Here is a 21,103-nt window from a genome sequence, read left to right on the forward strand (position 1 = left end):
CTTTATGTCTGGCGCTGTAAATTATGAAAATTATGTGATGAGAGTTTGACTACAGGTGTTTTTATACACAATTGTACTCTTAATTACAAATGTACTGGTTAACACAACCACTAAATTGAAAACATTTGAATTAAAGGAACAACATCTGCATTATTATCATGTTTATCTGATAATTATATTAATCAGTCTTGCAGATTAGTAACTGAATCAATGGTCAATTCTAGTTGCTGCTATGTCATGATGCAGGTAATACCTAACTTTATGTGTCACCTGATATAATGATTAAGGCATTTGCTTCTTTCTAACATAAATATCATTATAAGACATAAGTGATCCCTGCAGCACACAGAATAAGAAGAGAAAGTATAGCAATTTTCCTTTATTACAATTTTTGTCTCTTATTTTCAATCAAGTGAAGAAAAATACCTTTTTTTGTTCAGTATAATAAAATATGTTAATTTTATTCATTTAATGAAGAAAAACAATGACAACAAGAAAATAAAAAACAGAAACAAACATTTTTCTCTCTCCCTCTTTGTAAACTTGGAGAGCTGCTGCATTGCGTGGGAAGCAAATACAACGGAGACAGAGTGTGAGGGAGTGGTGAAGAGGCTGGTGGGAGGAGGAGACAGAGGATAAACAAAAAGATAAGGCCAGAGACATACAAAAAAGGAGCGTAGTAGGACAGGAGTGTGGTGACAGGGCAGTCGGAGGACGTGGCCGTGATCAGAACAGGTAGGCTGGTGGTCCAGAGTCAGAACGACTGACGCAGTGTTCAGAGGTCGCTCTCTCCGTACAGAGCGGTAGAGAAAGACATATAGTCGAGGGCTCCGGGCACGCCGTCCGGGCCAGTGTAGGGGGCCATGCGGGCGATGCAGTATTCTGCCTGATCTGGAGGCAGCTCCCGACGTAACTCATCAGCTAAAATGTAATTCTATCGAGGATGACAAAACCAGACAAACATTTATTGTTAAAATAGCAGCTGTGAATAAACAATAGGTTAAGCGGCTTGTTTTTAATTTATTTTTTACTTTTTAAGGACTTTGAGCTGAACTGTGTACATAAAGGTGGATATATGAATACTAATTATACTTATTAACTTTATTGACTTATTATTTACAGTTAAATGAGATGTAAATTAGTTATTACTGCCAGTGACACCGACAATCAACACCCAGTCAGCAGCTCAAAGCAGCTTTCAGCTGACTGTTGACTTTGCTGTGTGGCTTGAATAGTTGAACCAATTGTGGAAATGCTGAGAGCTGGAATAAATGAGTCACTGGTAAAGAAAGTCAAACATCTAGAAAGCTCAAAAGTGCCAGATATTTGTCTGGGGATGTTCAAACAAGATGTTCACATGGCACACACCGTACCACCAGCCAAGTGTCTTTCTGTCCTTTATGTAGTTTTAAAGGACAGAAGTCACTTCATGAAATTTCTGGTTTTATAATCAAGCAAGTTTGTGTCCACTTGATGAATGTTTGGCCAAAATGTATTCTGTGCCAAGCTCCTGTGCAACTCCTGAGGGAAATATGTTACTCTTAACCTGCTAAAATCACTATATTCACCTGACAACAACCCTATGAGTGAACAGTAAAGGTGCAGACCTTAAAACCAAAACAAGGGCCTGAAGTATAGTAACAATCTCTGCAAAGCTGAGGGGAATAGTAGAGTTAGGTGACAGTTTTGGTGGGTTTGATTCTTGCATATAGTCATGCGAGTCAGTTTTACTTTTCATATCTTTGCTACCCTAAAAGTATATTAAATATTCACTTTTTTGACATATGCATGCATTTCTACAAGGGGGTGTCTACTCTCCATCTTCTATATCTGTCTATCTACTCTTCTTTGATGAAACTTTACCTTATCCCCTGCCAAAACTTTGAAGGAGGCCATGACTTGGTCGGCAGTGTCTGTGTCGGCCGCCTCGCGGGACATGAAGTCGATGAAGGCCTGGAAGGTGACGATGCCCATCCTGTTGGGATCCACTACGGTCATGATGCGGGAGAACTCGTTTTCACCCTGGGGGCAACAGAGAGCAACTGTGACGCTCAAGAAACTGTTGTCGAGACTGTCCCCAGTGCAACTTAAAGGAAGTGACATTGTGCATACGAAGTTATAATTTTAGAGCGTATTTTGTTCAACATGTTACACAAGTAATAATAATCTAAAACATAGTTTTATTATTGTGAGGACGTGCTGGGAACTGTGATACATTTTTAAATTTAACTGTACAATCAACCACATTAAATCCAAATATAAAATAAAACAAAAGTTTTTATTTTCAAAGTTTTCATGCTTGATGAGTGCTCACGGCTTTACCAGGTTGTAACCCATGGAGATAAGGCAGGTTTTGAAGTCTTCAGCATCCATGATTCCTGTTCTCTTCTACAAGGTCAGCGATGGACAAACGAAACCAGCAGAAGAAAGATATAGAAATGGAGTGGCAGGGATAGCAGAAGGATAAAAGGATGAAAAAAGTAGATTTTAGGAGGAAAGCCGATGTGGGAAATCACAACAGTAAGGAGGGATAAACAGTAAAAGAGGAACAGGGGGAAGGAGAGAAATAAAAGGAGGGGGAAGGTGCAAAAGAAGAAAAAAGAGAAACCAGTTAAACCTCTCGCTGTGGGGGTACGGCTACGTTTAAGTACCTGTGCATCGTTGGCGATATCGAAGCCCAGGCTGATCAGGCAGGCCTTGAACTCCTCTGCGCCCAGAGTGCCCGAGTGGTCCTGGGGTGTGGGAGGCCAGTGCCAGGGGAGGCGTCGGGGCCACAGGCCATGCAGCAACACATACAGCGTAGTCAGTGATGGTGAGGGTGGTGGAGGGGGTAGGACAAGGAGGTAGGTGAGGTGGTGTTGGTGGAGGGAGTGCACCATGCACGGGAGGGGAAAGGAGGTGAGGGGAGTGAAGGGAGAGGGCCATGCACGAGAGATAGAAAACAGAGAACACAGTGCATATTCATTAGGTTCTGGCAGGTGAACACACGGTGGCAGCAGTGCTGCCATGCTGGGCGAGGGCATTCAGAGGCGTTAATGTGCAGTGTGGCAGGCAGACTACTTGTAGTGAGGTTATTCATATCGTCAATGGCACATGTACTTAACACAAAATAGGCTCTCCTTAGATACAAAAATATCTCTTTACCTTTTTTGCACAGGCAAACATCAGGGTGAAATGCTTCACAAACACTTCATACATGTACAATCACATTCATTTATCTATTGTACAGTACATTCTGTATACAGACTGGGCTGCGACTGCTTATTTTAACTATGACTTAATTTAACTATTTTCTTATTTTAGCAATTGTGTCAGCAAATAGCTAAAATGTCCCTTGCTCCATTCCCAGAACCAAAGATGATCTGACCACTACTCAAATGTGCTTTACTATTATAAAAGAGAAGCTATTTTATATTTTATTTTGCTTAATGAAATAATAGTTTGACTTTTTCCTTATAATAATTCCCAATTATCTGTTGGTTACTCATTTAATCAACTACAGTAATAGTTTCAACAATTAGATTTAGAAGTTCGGATTTGAAGTGTCTTCAAGCTCAGACTTCTATTTTTCCAACACATCAGAGGAGAACTTCATTATTAATTTAGTTTTTTGTCGCTATTTCACAAGTTCAAGTTGAGATTAAACAATCGCAGAGAGAAGGGGCAACCATATGCACACTGCAGTGATGTGGTACGTGCTTTAACCCTTCAGCTGCTTTTCCTTTATCATCAAATGTCCAACTAAAGGCTTTGAAGCAAGGAGGCTTACTCCTAATAAAATATGAAACAAAGGCACAAATTCAGGTCCACAGCCGACTTCCTGTGGGCTCCGATAGTCCACCTCGAATATTGATTCCCAATAGGGCAGCTCTGGAAGAATGCATGAGGTAATAGCGGAGTGAGGGAGCACTTGGATGAAGAGGCGGAGGGAGGAGAGGGAGCTAAATAAAAACTCATCCATAATTGGTGCTGTTCCTGACACAATGAACCCCAGTGTAAACACTACGTTCTGGAGGCAGGAGGAGGACAAAGAGAAAGGTTTGACAGAAACAGCCTTCAATGGAAAGATGTGTTGTAGCTACCTGAGTTTCATTCTCATTGCTTTGCATTTAACTTTCTAGTTACTTAAAAAGTCTTTTTGCGCTTTCTAAGACGATTGAGTCACTAAACTGTTCAGTCACGACACACCCTGATGAATTTCACACTCAAACTGTTCACGCCGCACACTCATTATTTCTGGTTAGAGTCCTGTTAAAGGACTGCCATTAGCCACACCTCAGGCAGCATGACAGGACGAGAACAGACTCAAAAAAGCCCAGAAACTATGTATTCTCACCTTAAGTTCTTTGCTTTGTCGATGAAGTCTAAATATACAGAGGACAAACTTGTGATTTTACATGATGATCACCATTAACGGTCACATTGATCTTTAGAAGAATAACTTAACGTTTTGGGAAACACACTTATTCACTTTCTTGCAGAGAGTTAGATGAAAAGACTGACATCACTCTCATGTCTGTATGATTTATATGAAGCTAGATGGTTAGTTTAGTTTACCACTTAAAAACATCAGTAATAAACCAGCTCAGACTGTGTTTAATCTCCAGTTTTTGCAAGACTTTATGTGTTAATTAGACATTTAATACAAACTGCAGATGGACAGAGCCAGACTAACTTTATCCTCGGCTTCCTGTCTTTATGCTGTGTTAACTGTATCCAGCTTTTAGCCTTTTATTTAACAAATACAGATGAGAAAGGAATTTAACCATCTAACTCTCAGCAAGAAAATGAATAAGCATATTTCCAAAATGTTAACATTAACCATATTTATTCCTATTCCACTCTCACTTTACAGCATGTCTAGATGCCTCAAACCAAATCCAAACATCTGACTGTAAATGAGCGGTGCATTGCCCACGACACCTCTCCTCGCCTGCTGCTTTGTATCTGCACAGTGACTCAAAGAGAGTACTGACCCTGTCGAAGTGGTTGAAGGAAGCCCGGAACTCGTTCAGCTGTTCCTGGCTGATGCCCTTGGCGTCTCGCGTCAAGATCTGGTTCTCAATTTCATTGATGGTGCGAGCGATGGTGGTGAGCAGCTGCTCCCAGCCCACGCGGATGTGCTGCAGGGGAGAGAGAGACAGAGACACAACTAGGCCACAGTGTTTTATCAAAATAAAATTATTAATATTATTAATTCAATGAAAAATGATAACTAGTGATAATTCCAAACTAGTTAGTCCAGTTCTTTCTGACCTCTCAGCTTCAAGCCTACTCCTACAGAAGATTTAATGCTTTAAGAATTGATCAGGAATAATTAAACCAATTTACAAAAACTACTAGGGACTATTTTCAGTCTTGGATTAATACATATTAAGTGATTTAATAAGTATTTACTATGGCTGTGATGTACACGGGATGATTTTAAAATAATTAATTAAAAATAAACTACAGTGCCCATAGTAATGGGAAACATGTCACCCAAACAGTGACTCAGTAATGTGTTTTGGAGACCAATCAAACCCTGCAGCACAGAGGAATGACATATATCAGATTTTAGACACACAGACAATACGTAATAATTCATTGCTGGTTTTGGTCTTCTAATGGGATTTACTGACAAACACTAAATAGCACAAAGTGCATTCTTTAACTGGCCAACCAAAAATGAAGACACGAATTATCACACAGCAACATAACAGTTTTGAAAATTGGCCTGTTTTGTGCAGTGTCTGTGATAAAATTCATATGAATTATTTTAAAAATGTTCTGAGCATGTAGGGTTTTATAGTTTCCCAGCACTTTAAAATTGTCCACTGGAGACTGGAAACTGCCATGTAAGTAAAGAAAAGTGAAGGCTTTCCTGCGGTTGTCTAAACATGCCGCCACCCATTGTTTTGCACATTGTGGCAAACCACAACCATCCCAGACCACGGCGCCGTGCAACATAACATAAAGTATTTCCAGGAGCCAGCGAGGGCAAGTCAAGCAGTCCAACGGTAAATAATTTGAACATTAATTTGACCATTCAGTGCACAAAGCTCTTCTCCAGGCTTTACCTCCATGGTGTAGTTGGTGTGCTTGTTGTCAAAGATGAGAGCTTCCTGGATGAGCTGGTGGTCTCCCTCCAGCTGGTCGATCTTTGGCTTGTAGTTGACGATGCTCTTCTCATACTGGCGTAGGTGTGTCAGCTGGTCCTCCAGGGTGCCGTGCATCTCAATTGAGATGCGACCAATTTCCTGCAGAGATGCACAATGTTTCAACTCCTCACACATCCCTGTCATACAACAATGCTACATGTTCATTACATAAAGCTGCAGAAAGTACAGATACTACAAAGTCAACTTTTGAGTAATGAACTGCATCAGCTGCTCAGTTTTTACCCTGACATCCCTGAATGTCACATGTAGTGATGGAGCTGTACGTGATTAAATTCACCAGTGCTGAGCTTAAGCTTATGCTCTAAACAAAAACTGAAACATGGTTTTTCCCTGTTGCCTCTGCTCACACTGACCTCCATCTTGGTCTGGATCCAGGGCCCAATAACGTTGGCCTGGTTGGCAAACTGTCGACGCAGACGTTCATTGTTCTGCTGCCGGGCGTGCTCTTCAATCAAAGCCTGGTCGCGCTGAGGCACCAGCTGCCTGACCTGTAGATGGTGGGCAAGTGATGGAAAACCCCAATGTGTTAATACACATTAATTTGACAAATGAAGGAGAAAGACTCTAAAATCTCTCCTATTTGTCCTGTTTGTGTCTATTTTTACTTTCCTTCCCATTTAAGTAGTAAATTATTCATGCTTCAGTGTATTACCTTGTCCCATTTGGTGTTAATCTCCTGTGGGTTGATGGTGGTGTAGGGGTTGGTGCCGGCCATATTCACATGATAGGTCTGCACAATCTTGGCAATCTCATTGTGGATGCCCAGGATGGCCTGGCGCTCTTTGTCTGCCTCTGGCAGTGTGGCTTTAAACTGCTCATGTGCTGTGCTTAAGCCCTGAGACACAAACAAGTACATAAAAGTTACTAATCTATTTCTTTCCTATGCTTCTTTTCTTCACACCAAGTGTTTGTTCTTCATCTTCATCGGAAAATGAATAATTATACAAATTATTGGCTAAATAATCTCCCCTCTCTCTCTGCTTACCTGGATTTCTTCGATGGTGTGGACAATAAAGGTGTCCTGCAGGTCCTCCATGGCGCCCTCCATCCAGTTGTTGAATGGAGCAGCTCTTTTGGCAAACTCAAGGTACAGTTGGTCGATGGTTTCAAGCAGCTTCTCAGTTCTCTGTTGAGCATAAAAAAAAGTCATCACACTAATTCACAGGTTTTCATCTTCATTTTTAATCACCTTCTTGTGTTGCTCTGCAAAAACCACAAGTGCTTTGTTTATGTTTTTACAAATAAAATCTTTAAACTTTAAAGGATTGTCATGGCCAGTGCAAAAACTGAAACTGAAGTTTCTCACTGGGCGGGAGACACTTTCATCACATCATATTGATGTGTAATTATTTCTGCTCTAACCAGCAGCAAAAAGGACAGGAGGAATTTTAAATGGTTAATTACAGATTTGCCTTTTCAGTAATTGTTTATTTTCAGTTCTCTTGGGTTTATTGTAGAATCTCTTTCTGAATCCTCACCTGCAGAGCCTCACTGCGTTTCTGGGTCAGAGCTCCCAGTGCATCCCACTGGTCACAGATCCGCTGGCAGCGAGCATTTACACTTGGGGAGTCATAGTAGTCCAGCTCGCTGGAGCACAAACAGACGAGGGAACAAGAGATTAATTACCATTATCTGCATCACAGCAGTTATAAATCAGCTTCCTTTGATCCACTACAATGAAGCTGCAGCTTTGTTTATCATCTTCATTTTTTGCCTTTGTCTTTTTATGTGGTGGAAATTGATCTTAAAATCTCTCTTTGAGCCACTTGCAAGAACTGTGTTTCTTTCCTTTTTCACTTTTTTGGCATTCTGAATTCTGGATATGATCAACACAAACTAGAACTGCTGAAAATTAAAGGAGACAATAATCGACGCCTCTGTTGTTTTTACAACAAACCATCAATCTATACTAGTCGCCTTGTTATGCAGTCTCTTACTTTAACTCCTGTGCGATGGCTGCGATCTGCTCCACACGGTCCTGATGAGCAGCCAGGTCGCTCTCAAAGGCCTCGTGCTTCTTCAGCAGAGCCTTGATCTCTGACAGAGAGGCCGTCTCATAGTCTCGTTTCTGCAGCATGTCCTCCTTACCTGCATGGACGCAGTGTGCCAGTTAGCAAAGATAAAAATAGTGTCAAATAGATAGTTCCTAGTTCAATATCAATTGATGCTAGGTAAAGGCATACTGCATTTTAATTAGTTAACATTTAGATGTTTTACAGTCATTCAGTACCATCAGTCCAGGCTTCATGGATCGCTGCTTTCTGGCGGAATTTCTCTGCCAGGTGGTCGAGTCTTTCCAGCCTGCGAATTTCATTGAGGAGCCACTCTTCATAGCCCTTCTCTGCTCCCTCTAGATTTCCCCACGCATTGTTAATGTCCTGTTTAACATAAAGTAGGAACACTTGAGAATTTATTTCTGCCAAAAAACAGAGGAGCAGAAATTAACATACATTGTTCATTAGACAATGACCATGTTCAGTTCTACAAGAGAAACAAAAACACCCTTCCTGGTTTTACTGGGCTCTCATAATACATTATTTATTGAAGTATATGCTGCGATGCCGACATTTCAACACAGCAACATTTAATTGACATGTGGATTCTTTAAAAAGGAATATGATTGATTTTCAGTAGCTGTTTCCCTCTGCCTGCACAACAGAGATTTGTTTTTTTAAACTTTTCTTTTCTCTAGTTGCTGCGACCTACCGAGACCATCTTTCCCTCTGAGGGCATGAAGGCAGGCCGGTTGCTGAGCCTCAACTTGGTCTGCAGGGTGTTGAAGTTGATCTCCAGCTGGCACTTCTCCTGCACTTTGGGTGGCTTGTGGAGGCGGCGGTAATCCCTGAAGTCCTCCAACTTCTGCTGCATGGCCTGCATGGTGTTCTCAGGCAAGCGGTTCTCCAGCCAGGGGATGGTGCGACGGATCCACTCCAGCAGCTGAGATGTTGATTGGGGTGGTGTGTGGGCAAGTGTGTGTGTGTGGTGAAGGATGATAATAAGAGGAAAGGAGTGGAGGAAAAGGTCAAAGGAGAAGAAGAAGGTCAGAGAGGTAAAGGAGAATCATGCCAGTAAAAGAAGAATTGAGATGGATGGTGGAGGAAGTGAGTGAGGTTTGTGGATGTCATTAATATGTAAAAAAAAAAGAATAAGATTATTAGTTAGGTAATGGTTTGTAACTAATTTCTTGCAATCTGCTACTTTCAAACCACTGTCTCACTTACTGAGCACACATTTTACTATTTTCAGTGCTCACTGCACAATAATATTAACCATGACGTTTCACAACATTTTTATCTATTGTGTTTTTTCAATTTATCAGTTGACATATAAACCTGTCTGCATCATTGTTCTCTGTTAGACGCCATCTGTGACACTGTTTCAGTCAAATTAGCAGTCTAGCTTTACTTCAAACCATATAATGAGTTATTTTCAATTCCATATGTAGTGGAAAAAACTTAAGTATAGTCATAGAAATGTGTATGTGTAAGCCTCAAAGCTCCAGTGTTTCCCTTTTTGTTTGTGATCTCTAACCCTGCACCTGTACGGAGCACAAACACCCCTGGAGCTGGGTAACGACGGAGTGGCTCAAAAAGGAGAACAAGGAGAGAAGGAGGGTACAGGAGGTGCAGGAGAGCTATAGGAAAATTGGGGTGTGCTCACATCACTGGCCAGCTTCTCATAGTCCTCCATCAGCTGCTCATTCTCTTGGTTGACAGCCAGCACCTTGCAGATCCTGTTGGCCGCCGTCTCCGCCTGGATGACGAGGGCGAGGGAAGAAACATTGTGAGACCAAGAAATCAAACTGAAGTTTGGTAGTGTTCATTCGTCTGCACTCTGCAATGCATGTATCCATGTTCCATGTACTTAAAGTGATATATATGATTTATTTCTGCCACCTAACTGCATAAATCCATCTCCACTGCCTACACACAGACACCCTGAGATTTCCCAAATGACTAATTTGAGGGGATGAAGCAATAGATCGGCAACAATGCTGCAAGCAAGTAAAAACAGAACAACTTATTGTGTAATGATATCCTTGTAATATTCTTTTTGTTTCTGTGCTGCACTGCACTAAAATGCCCTAATTTGTACCTGTAGTCAGGTGTAGGGGCACCTTTCTCTCACCTTTTATAGAACTGTGTTATTTTAGCCTCTAAACCTACATTTGGAGACTTGGGAAACAGAGAGGAGGTTCCTGTGTGAATAGAAACATCCCAGTGTGGATAAAGTGGGGAGACTCATCCATGATACAATACTTCCTTAACATGCCCTGTCAGTCTTCTTCTCTGGTCTGGCAACGCATGAGTGCAGCAGTTTCTATGACAACATATAGTCAGTTAACCCATTGGGTTCGAGTTGAGTAAATTTGGACAGGAAAGCTCACTGAAAACATGAAAAAGGAACTTATAGGGAAAATAAAGGCAGATATGTAACAAACATGCACAAAGGCCGGAAGATATGCAGTAGATTTTAGCTTAGCAATGTACCATAAGCAGCCAGATACAAATGTTCCCATCAGCATGTGTATATTAAAGTAATATTAAGAGAGAGTCAGACAAAACGTCAATTAGACTTCCTCCCACCACATTTCATAGCCCAGAGACTCGCATCCCCCACAGAGGACTGCTTCCTCTCCTCATGGGGAAAGCTTGGCTCCGTCAGGGACATGCTCCAGGGGCTCCACCAGGAGCAGCAGGCGAGCTGCCTTAAAAGGAGAGCCAGGATGTGTGGGTCATGCTTCTGTGAGCTGATGTTTGCACGCTGGGCCCCATTTACTGAAAGTTCAGTCACAGCTAAACATATTTTTTCTAAAAGCTAAACAGATGGAGATCCTTTAACTGTCCCGGCCATTTAATAAATTACAGCTGTTTTGAAGTATTTTAAAAAGTCTGAGGACCAGACAATCAAAACAATGAGCTTAAAGACGCTAAAATGATCGTTCTCATATTATCTTATTGCTTTATCTTCATTCACAATATTGTTCAAAGCCTTTTCCACACTGCCAGGTATGTAATCCTTGTGGAGAGCACGAAACCTTTGATTATATTTAAATGAAAAAATACATTTGGCCTTAAACAGCCGTTTTTACACAGTTAACGTGCAGAATGTGTGTGTCAGCTGCTCAAGATAAACTCTGCTAATAGGTATATTCTCAGACATAAGTCCAAGAACTCAGTGACCTTGGAGGTAACGACCACCCTGCATCTATATTTGTATTGTTTGCTAAAGTTTTATATTTTCATAAACCTTTTTTTTTTGCTTTGTAAAAATCCTCTGAGTAGCATCTAAATCTTACCTCTGTGACTGAATTGAATTATTTATGTAATTCACTAACCGCCCTTCTCTTTGCAAAGTCATACTGAGGATTTTCTACATCCAGCCAACAAGAAAAGGTGAGAGTGATTGTGTTTACGGGCACATTTCTACCCTGGAGGGAGGTAGTTGTTGAGGAGTAACTGTTTCTCTACCCTCTGGTACTAAGTGAAATTCACGCCAGCTCTGTAAAACGACGTGCCAACCAGAAGTGGTTTCTGGACTCCAGCGCCTCAGGAGGTTCAATAGCTCCATTAAGATGTGGATCATAATAAAGATTTTAAGAACAGGAGACTTAGCGGATATCCTGTGTATATGTGTGTGTGTGTGTGTGTGTGTGTGTGTGTGTGTGTGTGTGTGTGTGTGTGTGTGTGTGTGTGTGTGTGTGTGAGTCTCTATTATTCTCTGCAGAGTTCATGAGTGGATGTCTTTGGCTTAATGTATTCCACTGAGAGTGTATGAACTTCATGCTAACAGAGGCGAGAGGTTATGCTGGTGAGAAAAAGGGCAAATAAGGAGGCTCTCAGTAACAAAGGGTTTGGTCTTTCACTGGGGCCACCCACAATAAAGGTGTATGAAGTCATAGCACTTTAGGTCACATAAATAAAACCAGAACTGCTCTGAGATAAAACATGAGCAAAGTACATTATTGAAAAAATAGGATCACTTGAAAATACTTAAATCGATGACTGGCTCATTGACACATGTTTTGGGTGGGTTATATATAATTTTGGCTACCTTTTTCTCCATCTAAGAGGTTCCTACAATCAAAGCGCATTGGTTTAACATATATACTTGTAGAGAAACACTTTGCTGTTCAATCTAATATTATTTAAAAGATTTCTAACTACTTTTGTGACATTGATTTTTTTTATAAAAGAACAAGCAACAGAGCAGATTATTTGTTGTATTATACAAATAATCACAAAAATCTAAAATGCACACAACAAAACCCTTTTATTTAAATTACTATAATGATGCTGGGATTGTTCTAGACTCTGACCGAGTCACTATATTCATTAGCTAGTTGTCAACAAGAAGGTAAGCAGGTATGTGGTCTTTTTTTTTTCTCACCTTCTGCTTGCCTGAGAATGCGTGGTAGTAACACGACACATAAGTCATGACGGCCTTCTCATCTGGCCTCAAGGTGCTAATGATATCTGCCCAGGGAACAGAGGAAGGGGAGAGAGGACAGAGAAGAGAACAATGCGCAAGAGTAAAAGTGTGCAGAGACAAAAGGGCCAGAAGGGGCATATATTCACAAGTTATCTCCAGTCTACCTGCAGTTTCTACTCAAGCTAGTTTTTACTTCTTCATTTTCCCCAAATAAAAGGTTAAATTGAGTTTCACTCGAAGTGGGAGGTGAGTTAACAAAAAGCTAATCAACATCTTTTTCCAGGAAATACTGAAGCCAAGTGCCTCTAGCAGTTCAAGCAAAGGTCCAAAGCCCATAACTGCACAATATCTAGTATTAAAGTGCATTTTTCTGTGCTACTATTAATTTGGTTTGCAGAAGTAACATTATGAACTTTTAAACTTTACATTTCACTGTGTTTTGTGCCTAAACTTAGTCAAACTTAATTTAAGAACCAGCTGAATCTCTCAGATCTATGATGCAATCCAGAGTCCAGCTGTAGTTCCAGTGAGGCCGACCACGCCTCTGCACTTTCTCCAGTTATAAATACAGACATATCTGATCTGAGTTGCTTAAACACAGCTGTGGTGAAAAGTTTTCTCTCTTGCTGAACCTGGCTCTTATATAACTTGTGCTTCGTGACGCTCTGCTTCTCCCTGGCTGTCTGACAGGAGGCACAGTACATATCCTGCTGTGCTTCAAGGTAGCTGTCAAACCAAGAGACAATCATTCATTATCCAGCAGAGAATGTCAGATACTGCAGTTTTTTTCTTGCACAGAAACAAGTAAATAGACTCCCTACTTAGCCCAGACAACACATATCCATTAAAATAAATCAATTGCCTGCTGCTTGACTTTGAAGTGCCAGTTTTAATTTCTCTCATTCCTCCACCCTCCATTTAAGATGTCACTCTGGAGGCTGAACATAACCATCGATTTGAACAGTTACATCTCCCCCACCATGCTAGACTTCAGGCAAATTTGTTTCTCTCCATCAGCAACCGAGGCTTTTATCACACGCAATCATCATCATTTACCAGATACACTTCCCCACACCTCCCACTCTGCTCCGCTTCTGTTCAGGGGTGAATGTCTGAGCGAGCGGCTGTAACAACAACAATAAGAAGGTAGACTGGAGACACACTTGTGCTCTTTGCCTCTAAGAACAGAGTGTTGTCGTCCCATCATGCATTTGGTATTGTGAACCATGCGGAGAGTGAAGGAGAGTGCCCCCTGCAGGAGGTGTTGTGCACTGCAGAGAGAGAAGGAGCACCGTTAGGAGAAAACACTAGGAGGTAGAAACAAGGGAGGAGAGGAGTGAGGAAGAGGAGATGGAGGAAGGAGACGCTGCATCCAGGATACCTTCTGGGCGCCTGAGAAGGCGTGGTAGAAGCTAGAGACGTAGGTCATGATCGCCTTCTCGTCCGGACGAGCAGTGCCCACAATGTCTGTGGGAAAGAGAGGAGGTCAGGGAGGGGACGGAGGTTGGGGATGGAGGCGGGAGGAGTCAAAATTGTTATACAGAGCACAGATAAATGAAGACACAGGAAGTGGAGCTGGGGCTCAGCATTTTATATAAACAACATTCAGAGTGGAAAGAAAAACACGTCGTCACGGTCCAGATGAGCTCAATTTGATCTGAATCAGTCTCTTACACAGAGATTTGATGTATAACTTAACTAAGGAAGGTGAAGCCTTAAAAATTATTAGAAAAGTCTAACAGTGAAAAGTTGTTTAAAGTTGTTCATTGCTGTTATTTAATTGTTTGAAGCCAAGCAGGCTGCAAAAATAAGGTTTTATATGTGCTCTGTCGTGCAGAGTCTGGAAACTGACGTAAACACGTTAAGTGATGCGAGTAGGAATGAGAGACATGTGAAGAGGAATGTGGGGCTCTGCCCACTTCCACACCTTTGCACACCTGGTTAATTGCTGCAGTAAGTATAAAAAGTTGTGGGATTGTTGGAAGAATGTGGTGATGCAGAACATGTCCTGAAAGGAACCTTTCATCACCTTCAGACATCTGAACAGAACTTCTGACAAAGTATATTTATTCAAAAAAGTCTGCTCACCTTCTGCGTCCAGCATCTTGGGGATGTCCAGGTACTTCTCTGCGACATCGAAGGCTGTGTTCAGGTTGGTCATAGGGTCGTCCTGTCATTAACAAACACAGCAGACCATCAAGACTACGTCTAGTTCAAACAGCATCCCGGTGTCGCCATGCCACAGTAGCACACATGGAAATCATTTTTTACTTTTTCTGAAAACACTCCCTACTTTCAGCTTCCTCACGTGTGAAGATTTGGTCATTTTATTTATCATTCATGGCTTCTGGATTGTTTGTCAAACAAAACACGATAGATAGAAACTGCCGTCTTATTTTCTAGTTGCACATAAACTCAAAGGGATCGTGTGTGTCTGAACGTCTCTGTGCCGACCACAACAAGGTACTCTGTGTTTGTAAAGTTCATGTCAGAGACCGTTTGCCCACCTTGCGCAGTTTTCCGTAGTCAATGAGCTCTGGACGGTGTCGATGAATGAGTGCACAGAAACCCAACCCATCTTTCCAGCTGAAACAGAACAGAGAGAAACAGTTGAGGTCAGGGTGAAAGTGAGGTGAAACATAATGAGATGGGGGAAAGAAAGGAATTTGACTTTAATCTTTGATCAAGACCATTCCCCTCTACCAGTCTCTCTAATTAGTTTCACGCAACACACCCACACCTCCCAGTGTGTTACTGTAACACAGCAGAAACTTTACCACTACCAGCCTAAACGGGAATGGTGGGCCGAGTCTCTAAATGTAGTTTAACCACAATTAGAGAAGTTAGAGAAATGATGTGTTTTTGTTCCTTTGTCATGATGAAAGGAAGTGTTCTCACCCTCAGACTGTTCTGTTTTCCCAAACATAGATCTAGAGAAGAATTTGGCAACATGGAAACTTTGGTGAAAAATGACCCATCAAATTATTTTCTAGGACCAGAAGCACATTGGTAATTACAGTCTGCTTTTACAGTCAGTCAGAATCTGGAACATGTTCAGAGAAAACGATATTTCTGCTTGATAACTTTTACACTGAACAGACACTGGCTGTACTCTAATTTTTCTGTGTAATTTTCTTGGCAAGTGGTCTCACTGTGACTTACAGGACTGACTAACAGATGTGGTTCAGTTTCATAGAATGCAGCAGAACTGGGCTCCGCACTTAAGGAATGTTTTTAATGAGCCAAACAAATATATTTACATATTTTGTCTTAGATTTGACCATGTAAAGATGGAACATACGCAAAAGCTTCTATTAACTGCATTTCCCAGACGAAGTCCAAGCGGCATTAAGTCATTTTGTCACTTGGATACAGCGACATATTAAAATTAATAGAACAAAGCACCGAGTCACCTGCTCTCAACCAATTCCTGATGTAAATATCTGGCTCTTCGGCTGTTAAATACTCCACACTCATGAAAGTGGTGCTGGGCGGGTAGTGTACACTAGTTTCATAAAGTATTTTCTCTGAAAACAGCTGCCTGACTGAAAACCACACAATGAAAGTGAGCAAAACAATACAACTGAGGCTACTACCGAAACAATTAGTAATAAGATACTAATAAAATCAGCAGAACTGAGAGGAGCCACAAAGATGAGTCATAATTCTCTGTGTGTTCAGTGACTTCAATAGAAAACTATTAATCATCACTTTAAAATATGCATTAAATCATGTATTCTGTTTATAAAACCATAGAAAAGCACACAAGTGTTCTACCTACAGCCTCTCTATCTGTAAGCTTTTACACAACAAATAAATAGTGAAGGGTCCACGTTTACTGCTTCATGTAAAATCCAGCACAAAGTTCAAGAATGATGCAGTTATTTTGTCTGTGAATCAGTGATCATGTGTTCCTTTCTCTTGAAGTCATACTGTTAGTCTGGGCTCGTGTGTCTCATTGATGACTAATGATTGTGCTGCTATCATCTCTCACAGAGAGACCACATCAAAGACCTGGCCTCTGCGCTGACAGTCATCCTCTGCACCGGGATGATGAGGCCCTCTCCTTTTACCTTCTCCTGAAATGACCTCACCTCCACCTTTCTTCTCGCCTCAGCTTTCATCCACATCTGAGGATCACAGTGGACCTGATTCAAAAACTCACCACACTTGGATGCGTCCTATGATTCAGGACTAACTCGTGTCAGAAACATACAGATAAGGTGCAGGTCTCCACTGGTCTTCATCTTCTGTGGCCATGAAATTATATATTTATTATTATATGAAATTAGATATTTAGGTAATTCTGGTTTAATTTGACTTCTCATAAAATCTTTATTGGTCCAGACAAGATGAAACTTATTAAAAAAAGAATATGAAGCATTGGCCTTAGAAGATTCATGGAGGGCTTCATATTCCAATGATTTGAGGATCATTTACAAATGCCAGATTGTGAAGAATTTTATTTTCCTGGCAGATTTCTATCCTCCAATGAATTACCAACATTTATTATTAACAAATATAAAAGACTAACACCAACCGATGGTGGTTTTCACAATGCTGCAGCCCAAATCTTATTAATGGCTCATAACTGATACTTAAAGTCTTAGTAACTGATTAATTTATGGTTTACAAAAAGTATTAGTTGCAACTTGTAACCTGTTTTAAAACAGGTGATTCATCAGAAACTATTTCTTTGTGCCTAAACAACGCAGGTCTTTGTTCTCAGTCTATTCAAATACACTGTGGTGCATCAGGAATGAGGATATGAACAAAAACTGAATCTAAAATGATCTGAAGCTTCTTGTAGTGGTTGATCACAACAATATGGAGACAATTAAAAAGCCCACAGTCTAAACCGACGCACCAATCCAATCTTTATTTATGTCCTTTTAACAGCTACAAACACCAGAGAGTAAAATGATGAGTGTGTATTTAGCTTAAATTACAGTGTAATATACCAGTAAGACGTTGTGGGACTGGTGATCAGTAATCAAAAACTCATGTGGACAGTTTGGTTGTGTTATAAATCCCTGGTTTAGATATGAATGGTGGTTTTTTCCACTGAGGTTCAGACCAAATAAAGGTGCATTAACTCAGCACCTCTGTTTATTCACATTCTTCGGCCCAATTTTCCCTGCTTGACGCAAACATTTTGTGCTCTTGACAACTTTCTGCTTCCACAGTTTCGTGTTGTTAAACTGTAACCGCATCTCTGCATGTGAGTAAAACAGATTCCTGGTTACTCATTCCCACCCCGAAGCCTTACCTGATGTGAAAGTTTTGGATGTTCACATTCTTGTAGGGTGCAGTCTTCCTCTGGCACCACAACAGCAGACCCTCTTTGGCAGATGTCTCTGAGGTTGGGAAGAAGGGATTATTGTGATTTTTGAGAAACTCTCCACTAATCCCTGTTTAGTGCTGGATTAAGTGGAGGTGAAGTGAATGGGATGCCTGGACAACTGCTTCAATGTATGGTCCTCTCTTGAGGATACTGAGAGGTGATCCAAACAGTGAAGTTATCTAAAATACACTGCGCTGGAATCGAAAGCTGAACCACCAGCCTGATCAGTTCAATTGGATTACATAGTAAGGGCATTATATATGCTACCCAAAGTGAGGACCGCGTCATCACCATTTCCACCGCTACAGGACAACACTCATCTCTGAAACATTCATATTCAAATTAACAGGCATTAGCTCGAGTCTGTATCTGCTTTGTGCAGTTTTTTTAAGCTCAGCGAGCTGCGTGACAAAGGTCTTAATACTAAGACACTGTGTCAATAAGAAGTGTTTTCAATTGCAAATGAAGACAGTGAACAGGAGTTCTTCACAATGAATGACTAAAGAAGTGTGTGGTAATCTTCACACACACTCACATTACCTTCCACTGAAATGTCCTGAATGGCAAAGCGGAGGATTATAGTCCAGATCATTCCCAGGGTCATTTTAGCATTGCCGTCTACGATCTCTGAAAGAAAGGCAAAGCGGTAACATTTAGGTTTGACATATTTAGCATTCATTTGTGATCCATATTTCTCAGTTCATTACCAGTTAGCACCTATTCTGTGATTTCCAGGTAAAAGATTAATGTGGTCGAAAAAGATTTCAGGCAACTTCAGTTTATTTAGGTTCTATACATTTTTAAAGATTCATGGTTCCAAGAGAATAAATTAGAGCCACCATTAAGTGAAATATAATATAATAATAACTACTGAGGACCAGGCTACGACCAGGCTACCAGAGCCCCAGAGATTTAGTTATAAAAATTATTATTGATGTTAGCATGATAATGAATGTGAAACAAAAACAGGCATGTTAGTTTGTTCGTTGTGAGCATTTTAGCATCTTGATGTTAGCGTTTTGCTCAAAGCATCAGATCATAACAAAATGTAAACAACTGTATTTTAAGGTGCAGGTTAAAATGTACTTTAAATTTCTATATTCTCATTTAAACATCAACTTTTCATTTTGTGTTTTTTCATTTTACAAATGCTCAGTTACACAGAATGTAATCACAATTATTGTCATTCATTCATCTACTTTTGAACATTAAATATTAAAGAAAATGACAATGTATTTAATTGTATAACATATTAATGGACAGCCTTCTTCGGCTCTTTGAGATCAGGGAACCCGTTTGACACATAAAGACCAGATAATCTCTTGATTCAATGCCAAAACTCCAGCTGCATGATTTTCCACACAGGCTCTATTTGGCTCACAGGGGAACTGAAACAGTGAGAACTAAGTGTTTATGAATGAGATCTGTGATGATTCAGTAATTTGAGCCTGAGCGTGTTAAGCTGTCAATCAGATATGCGTCTGTAGCTGAAGGCGGTGAATGAACTGCAATGTGTCCAGTTCTCTGTGTTGTCGGTAAATCCCCTTCAGCAGGTCACCCTGTTTGCCTGCCTTTAATAATCATCAGTTCTCCCTCTAATCCAATAAGGCACAGGGCACGGCAGCTCCACGGCCGCCCGACGGTGACGGACAAACTGGGACTGCAAGTTGTCAGTCAGATGTCTGCGCATGTAACACGGTGTGAAAGACGTCTCGGACTGAATTAGCAGGGAGAAGAAGTGGAGTTCAGTGGTTCAGGCTGACACATGCAGATCGGTACTGAGATTAGCACTAATGAACATGACTGATCAGCCTAGGGAAGGAACACAAATCCTGCTAATTCCTTCTGAAACTGCACCCCCCCCCCCCTCCTTCCTCCCTCACCCATAACAAACCCCCTGATGAGTCGCACGGATCTGAGCCTTCGACCAGTCTCATCACAGCACCACAGTTAGCAGGGCTGCTTCACCAGGAGGGGATTCCAGGAGGCTAATCTGTCTGGAATTCTGGTCTGGTTTAGGAGCTTTTATACCGGCCCCCAAAATACCCCCTCCCCTCCATCTCCTATTAAGTTATGTGAGTTTTTCATTGACACCTTAGTGTCTTGTTTTCCTTTACGATATAAATTTCTGTGGTAAATAAAGTGGAGCTAAAAAGATATTCTGACTGACACATTATTTAACTTCACAGGCTGTGATGTAAATATTTGCTGGTGTCTTTGCTCTTATAATAGTCAATTTGTCCCTAACTTAACTGGGCATATGGAACTTATATTGGGACTTATTACTTACTATATTTTGTAGACCAGTGATTAATCTATCAAGAACTTTACTGGTAGATAAAACAATCATTCGTTGCAGCTTTAACATCCTTAACATTTCTTGATTGTGGTGCAGCAATTCCAGAAAACAAGTGCTGACACTGAGGTTTGTGGATGGATCCAGGGTAATGAGGACAAAACGTTAAGTGCTCTGAGCAACAGCATTAAATATTCTCTTCTCCTCCACTTTACGGAGGCAGCAAAAGAAATATCACAACATTGGAACTGAAAGCTAAAACCATCTGCACGGCTAAATGACACAAGAGAGAAGTAGAAAAATGTGTTTACTGCGTGAACTGACACAAAATATTTAAATATTTTGAGCTCACTTAAGTTTGTAGTTTCTGTTTGTAACACACGTGTTTAAACTTTCTCATTCCCAGAAAATGCCAGAGGGATGTGTGTTATTGTGAAAGTGGAAGAAAGAGAGAAGCGAGAAAGAGAGAGAGAGAGTGCAGTATTTACTCTGCTAAAGACCTGTTTACTCTCCGATGGGAGGAGGATGGACATCCCCAAGTTATTTGTGCTGCACAATGAGCGGCCTCAGCCCCTGAAGGGATTGCTGATCCTAAAACCCGCTCTCAGAAAATGCATTGCACAGCAAACCTCTGCCGGAACACTCTGGAATAAGGATCTCATTAAAACTCACAGCAGCCAGCAAGACTCTGCCATGGTAACGAGGGGCAGAGCGCCAGAGATGACATTATACCTAACTATTCACAACAGAATAGTAGCTATTGATTTGGCTGATGGGCCTAATTAAAATCAATAAGTCACAAAGTGAGATGCATTAAAACTTAGAGAAGGTCAGGCTACTTTTGGGAAAATGCCCGCCCTTCACCTTGTG

At 41.0% G+C, this 21,103-nt stretch overlaps 1 protein-coding gene across 4 annotated transcripts in view; it reads right to left on the reverse strand.

Moving 5' to 3' along the window:
* Nucleotides 1-363: 363 nt before the first annotated feature.
* actn1 (actinin, alpha 1) overlaps nt 364-21,103 on the reverse strand; it is a 41,123-nt gene continuing 20,383 nt past the window's right edge. Inside the window, exons 4-22 of one of the 4 annotated variants that reach the window (XM_026339397.2) lie at nt 18,478-18,564; nt 17,863-17,950; nt 15,101-15,179; nt 14,682-14,763; nt 13,975-14,060; nt 9,822-9,914; nt 8,868-9,098; nt 8,392-8,539; nt 8,099-8,249; nt 7,640-7,748; nt 7,147-7,287; nt 6,814-6,996; nt 6,515-6,649; nt 6,060-6,239; nt 4,977-5,123; nt 2,652-2,732; nt 2,323-2,388; nt 1,864-2,022; nt 364-934 (exon numbers count right to left, since the gene is read on the reverse strand). In XM_026339397.2, coding sequence (XP_026195182.1) covers nt 776-934; nt 1,864-2,022; nt 2,323-2,388; nt 2,652-2,732; nt 4,977-5,123; nt 6,060-6,239; nt 6,515-6,649; nt 6,814-6,996; nt 7,147-7,287; nt 7,640-7,748; nt 8,099-8,249; nt 8,392-8,539; nt 8,868-9,098; nt 9,822-9,914; nt 13,975-14,060; nt 14,682-14,763; nt 15,101-15,179; nt 17,863-17,950; nt 18,478-18,564 — 2,405 coding nt within the window. In that variant the 3' untranslated portion in view covers nt 364-775. Of the gene's footprint in view, nt 935-1,863; nt 2,023-2,322; nt 2,389-2,651; nt 2,733-4,976; nt 5,124-6,059; nt 6,240-6,514; nt 6,650-6,813; nt 6,997-7,146; nt 7,288-7,639; nt 7,749-8,098; nt 8,250-8,391; nt 8,540-8,867; nt 9,099-9,821; nt 9,915-12,551; nt 12,638-13,974; nt 14,061-14,681; nt 14,764-15,100; nt 15,180-17,862; nt 17,951-18,477; nt 18,565-21,103 lie in introns of all 4 variants that reach the window. The other 3 variants (XM_026339398.2, XM_026339394.2, XM_026339395.1) reach the window with 3 other exon arrangements.

This window comes from Anabas testudineus, chromosome 22 (genome assembly GCF_900324465.2).
Source record: "Anabas testudineus chromosome 22, fAnaTes1.2, whole genome shotgun sequence".
Lineage (NCBI taxonomy): Eukaryota > Metazoa > Chordata > Actinopteri > Anabantiformes > Anabantidae > Anabas > Anabas testudineus.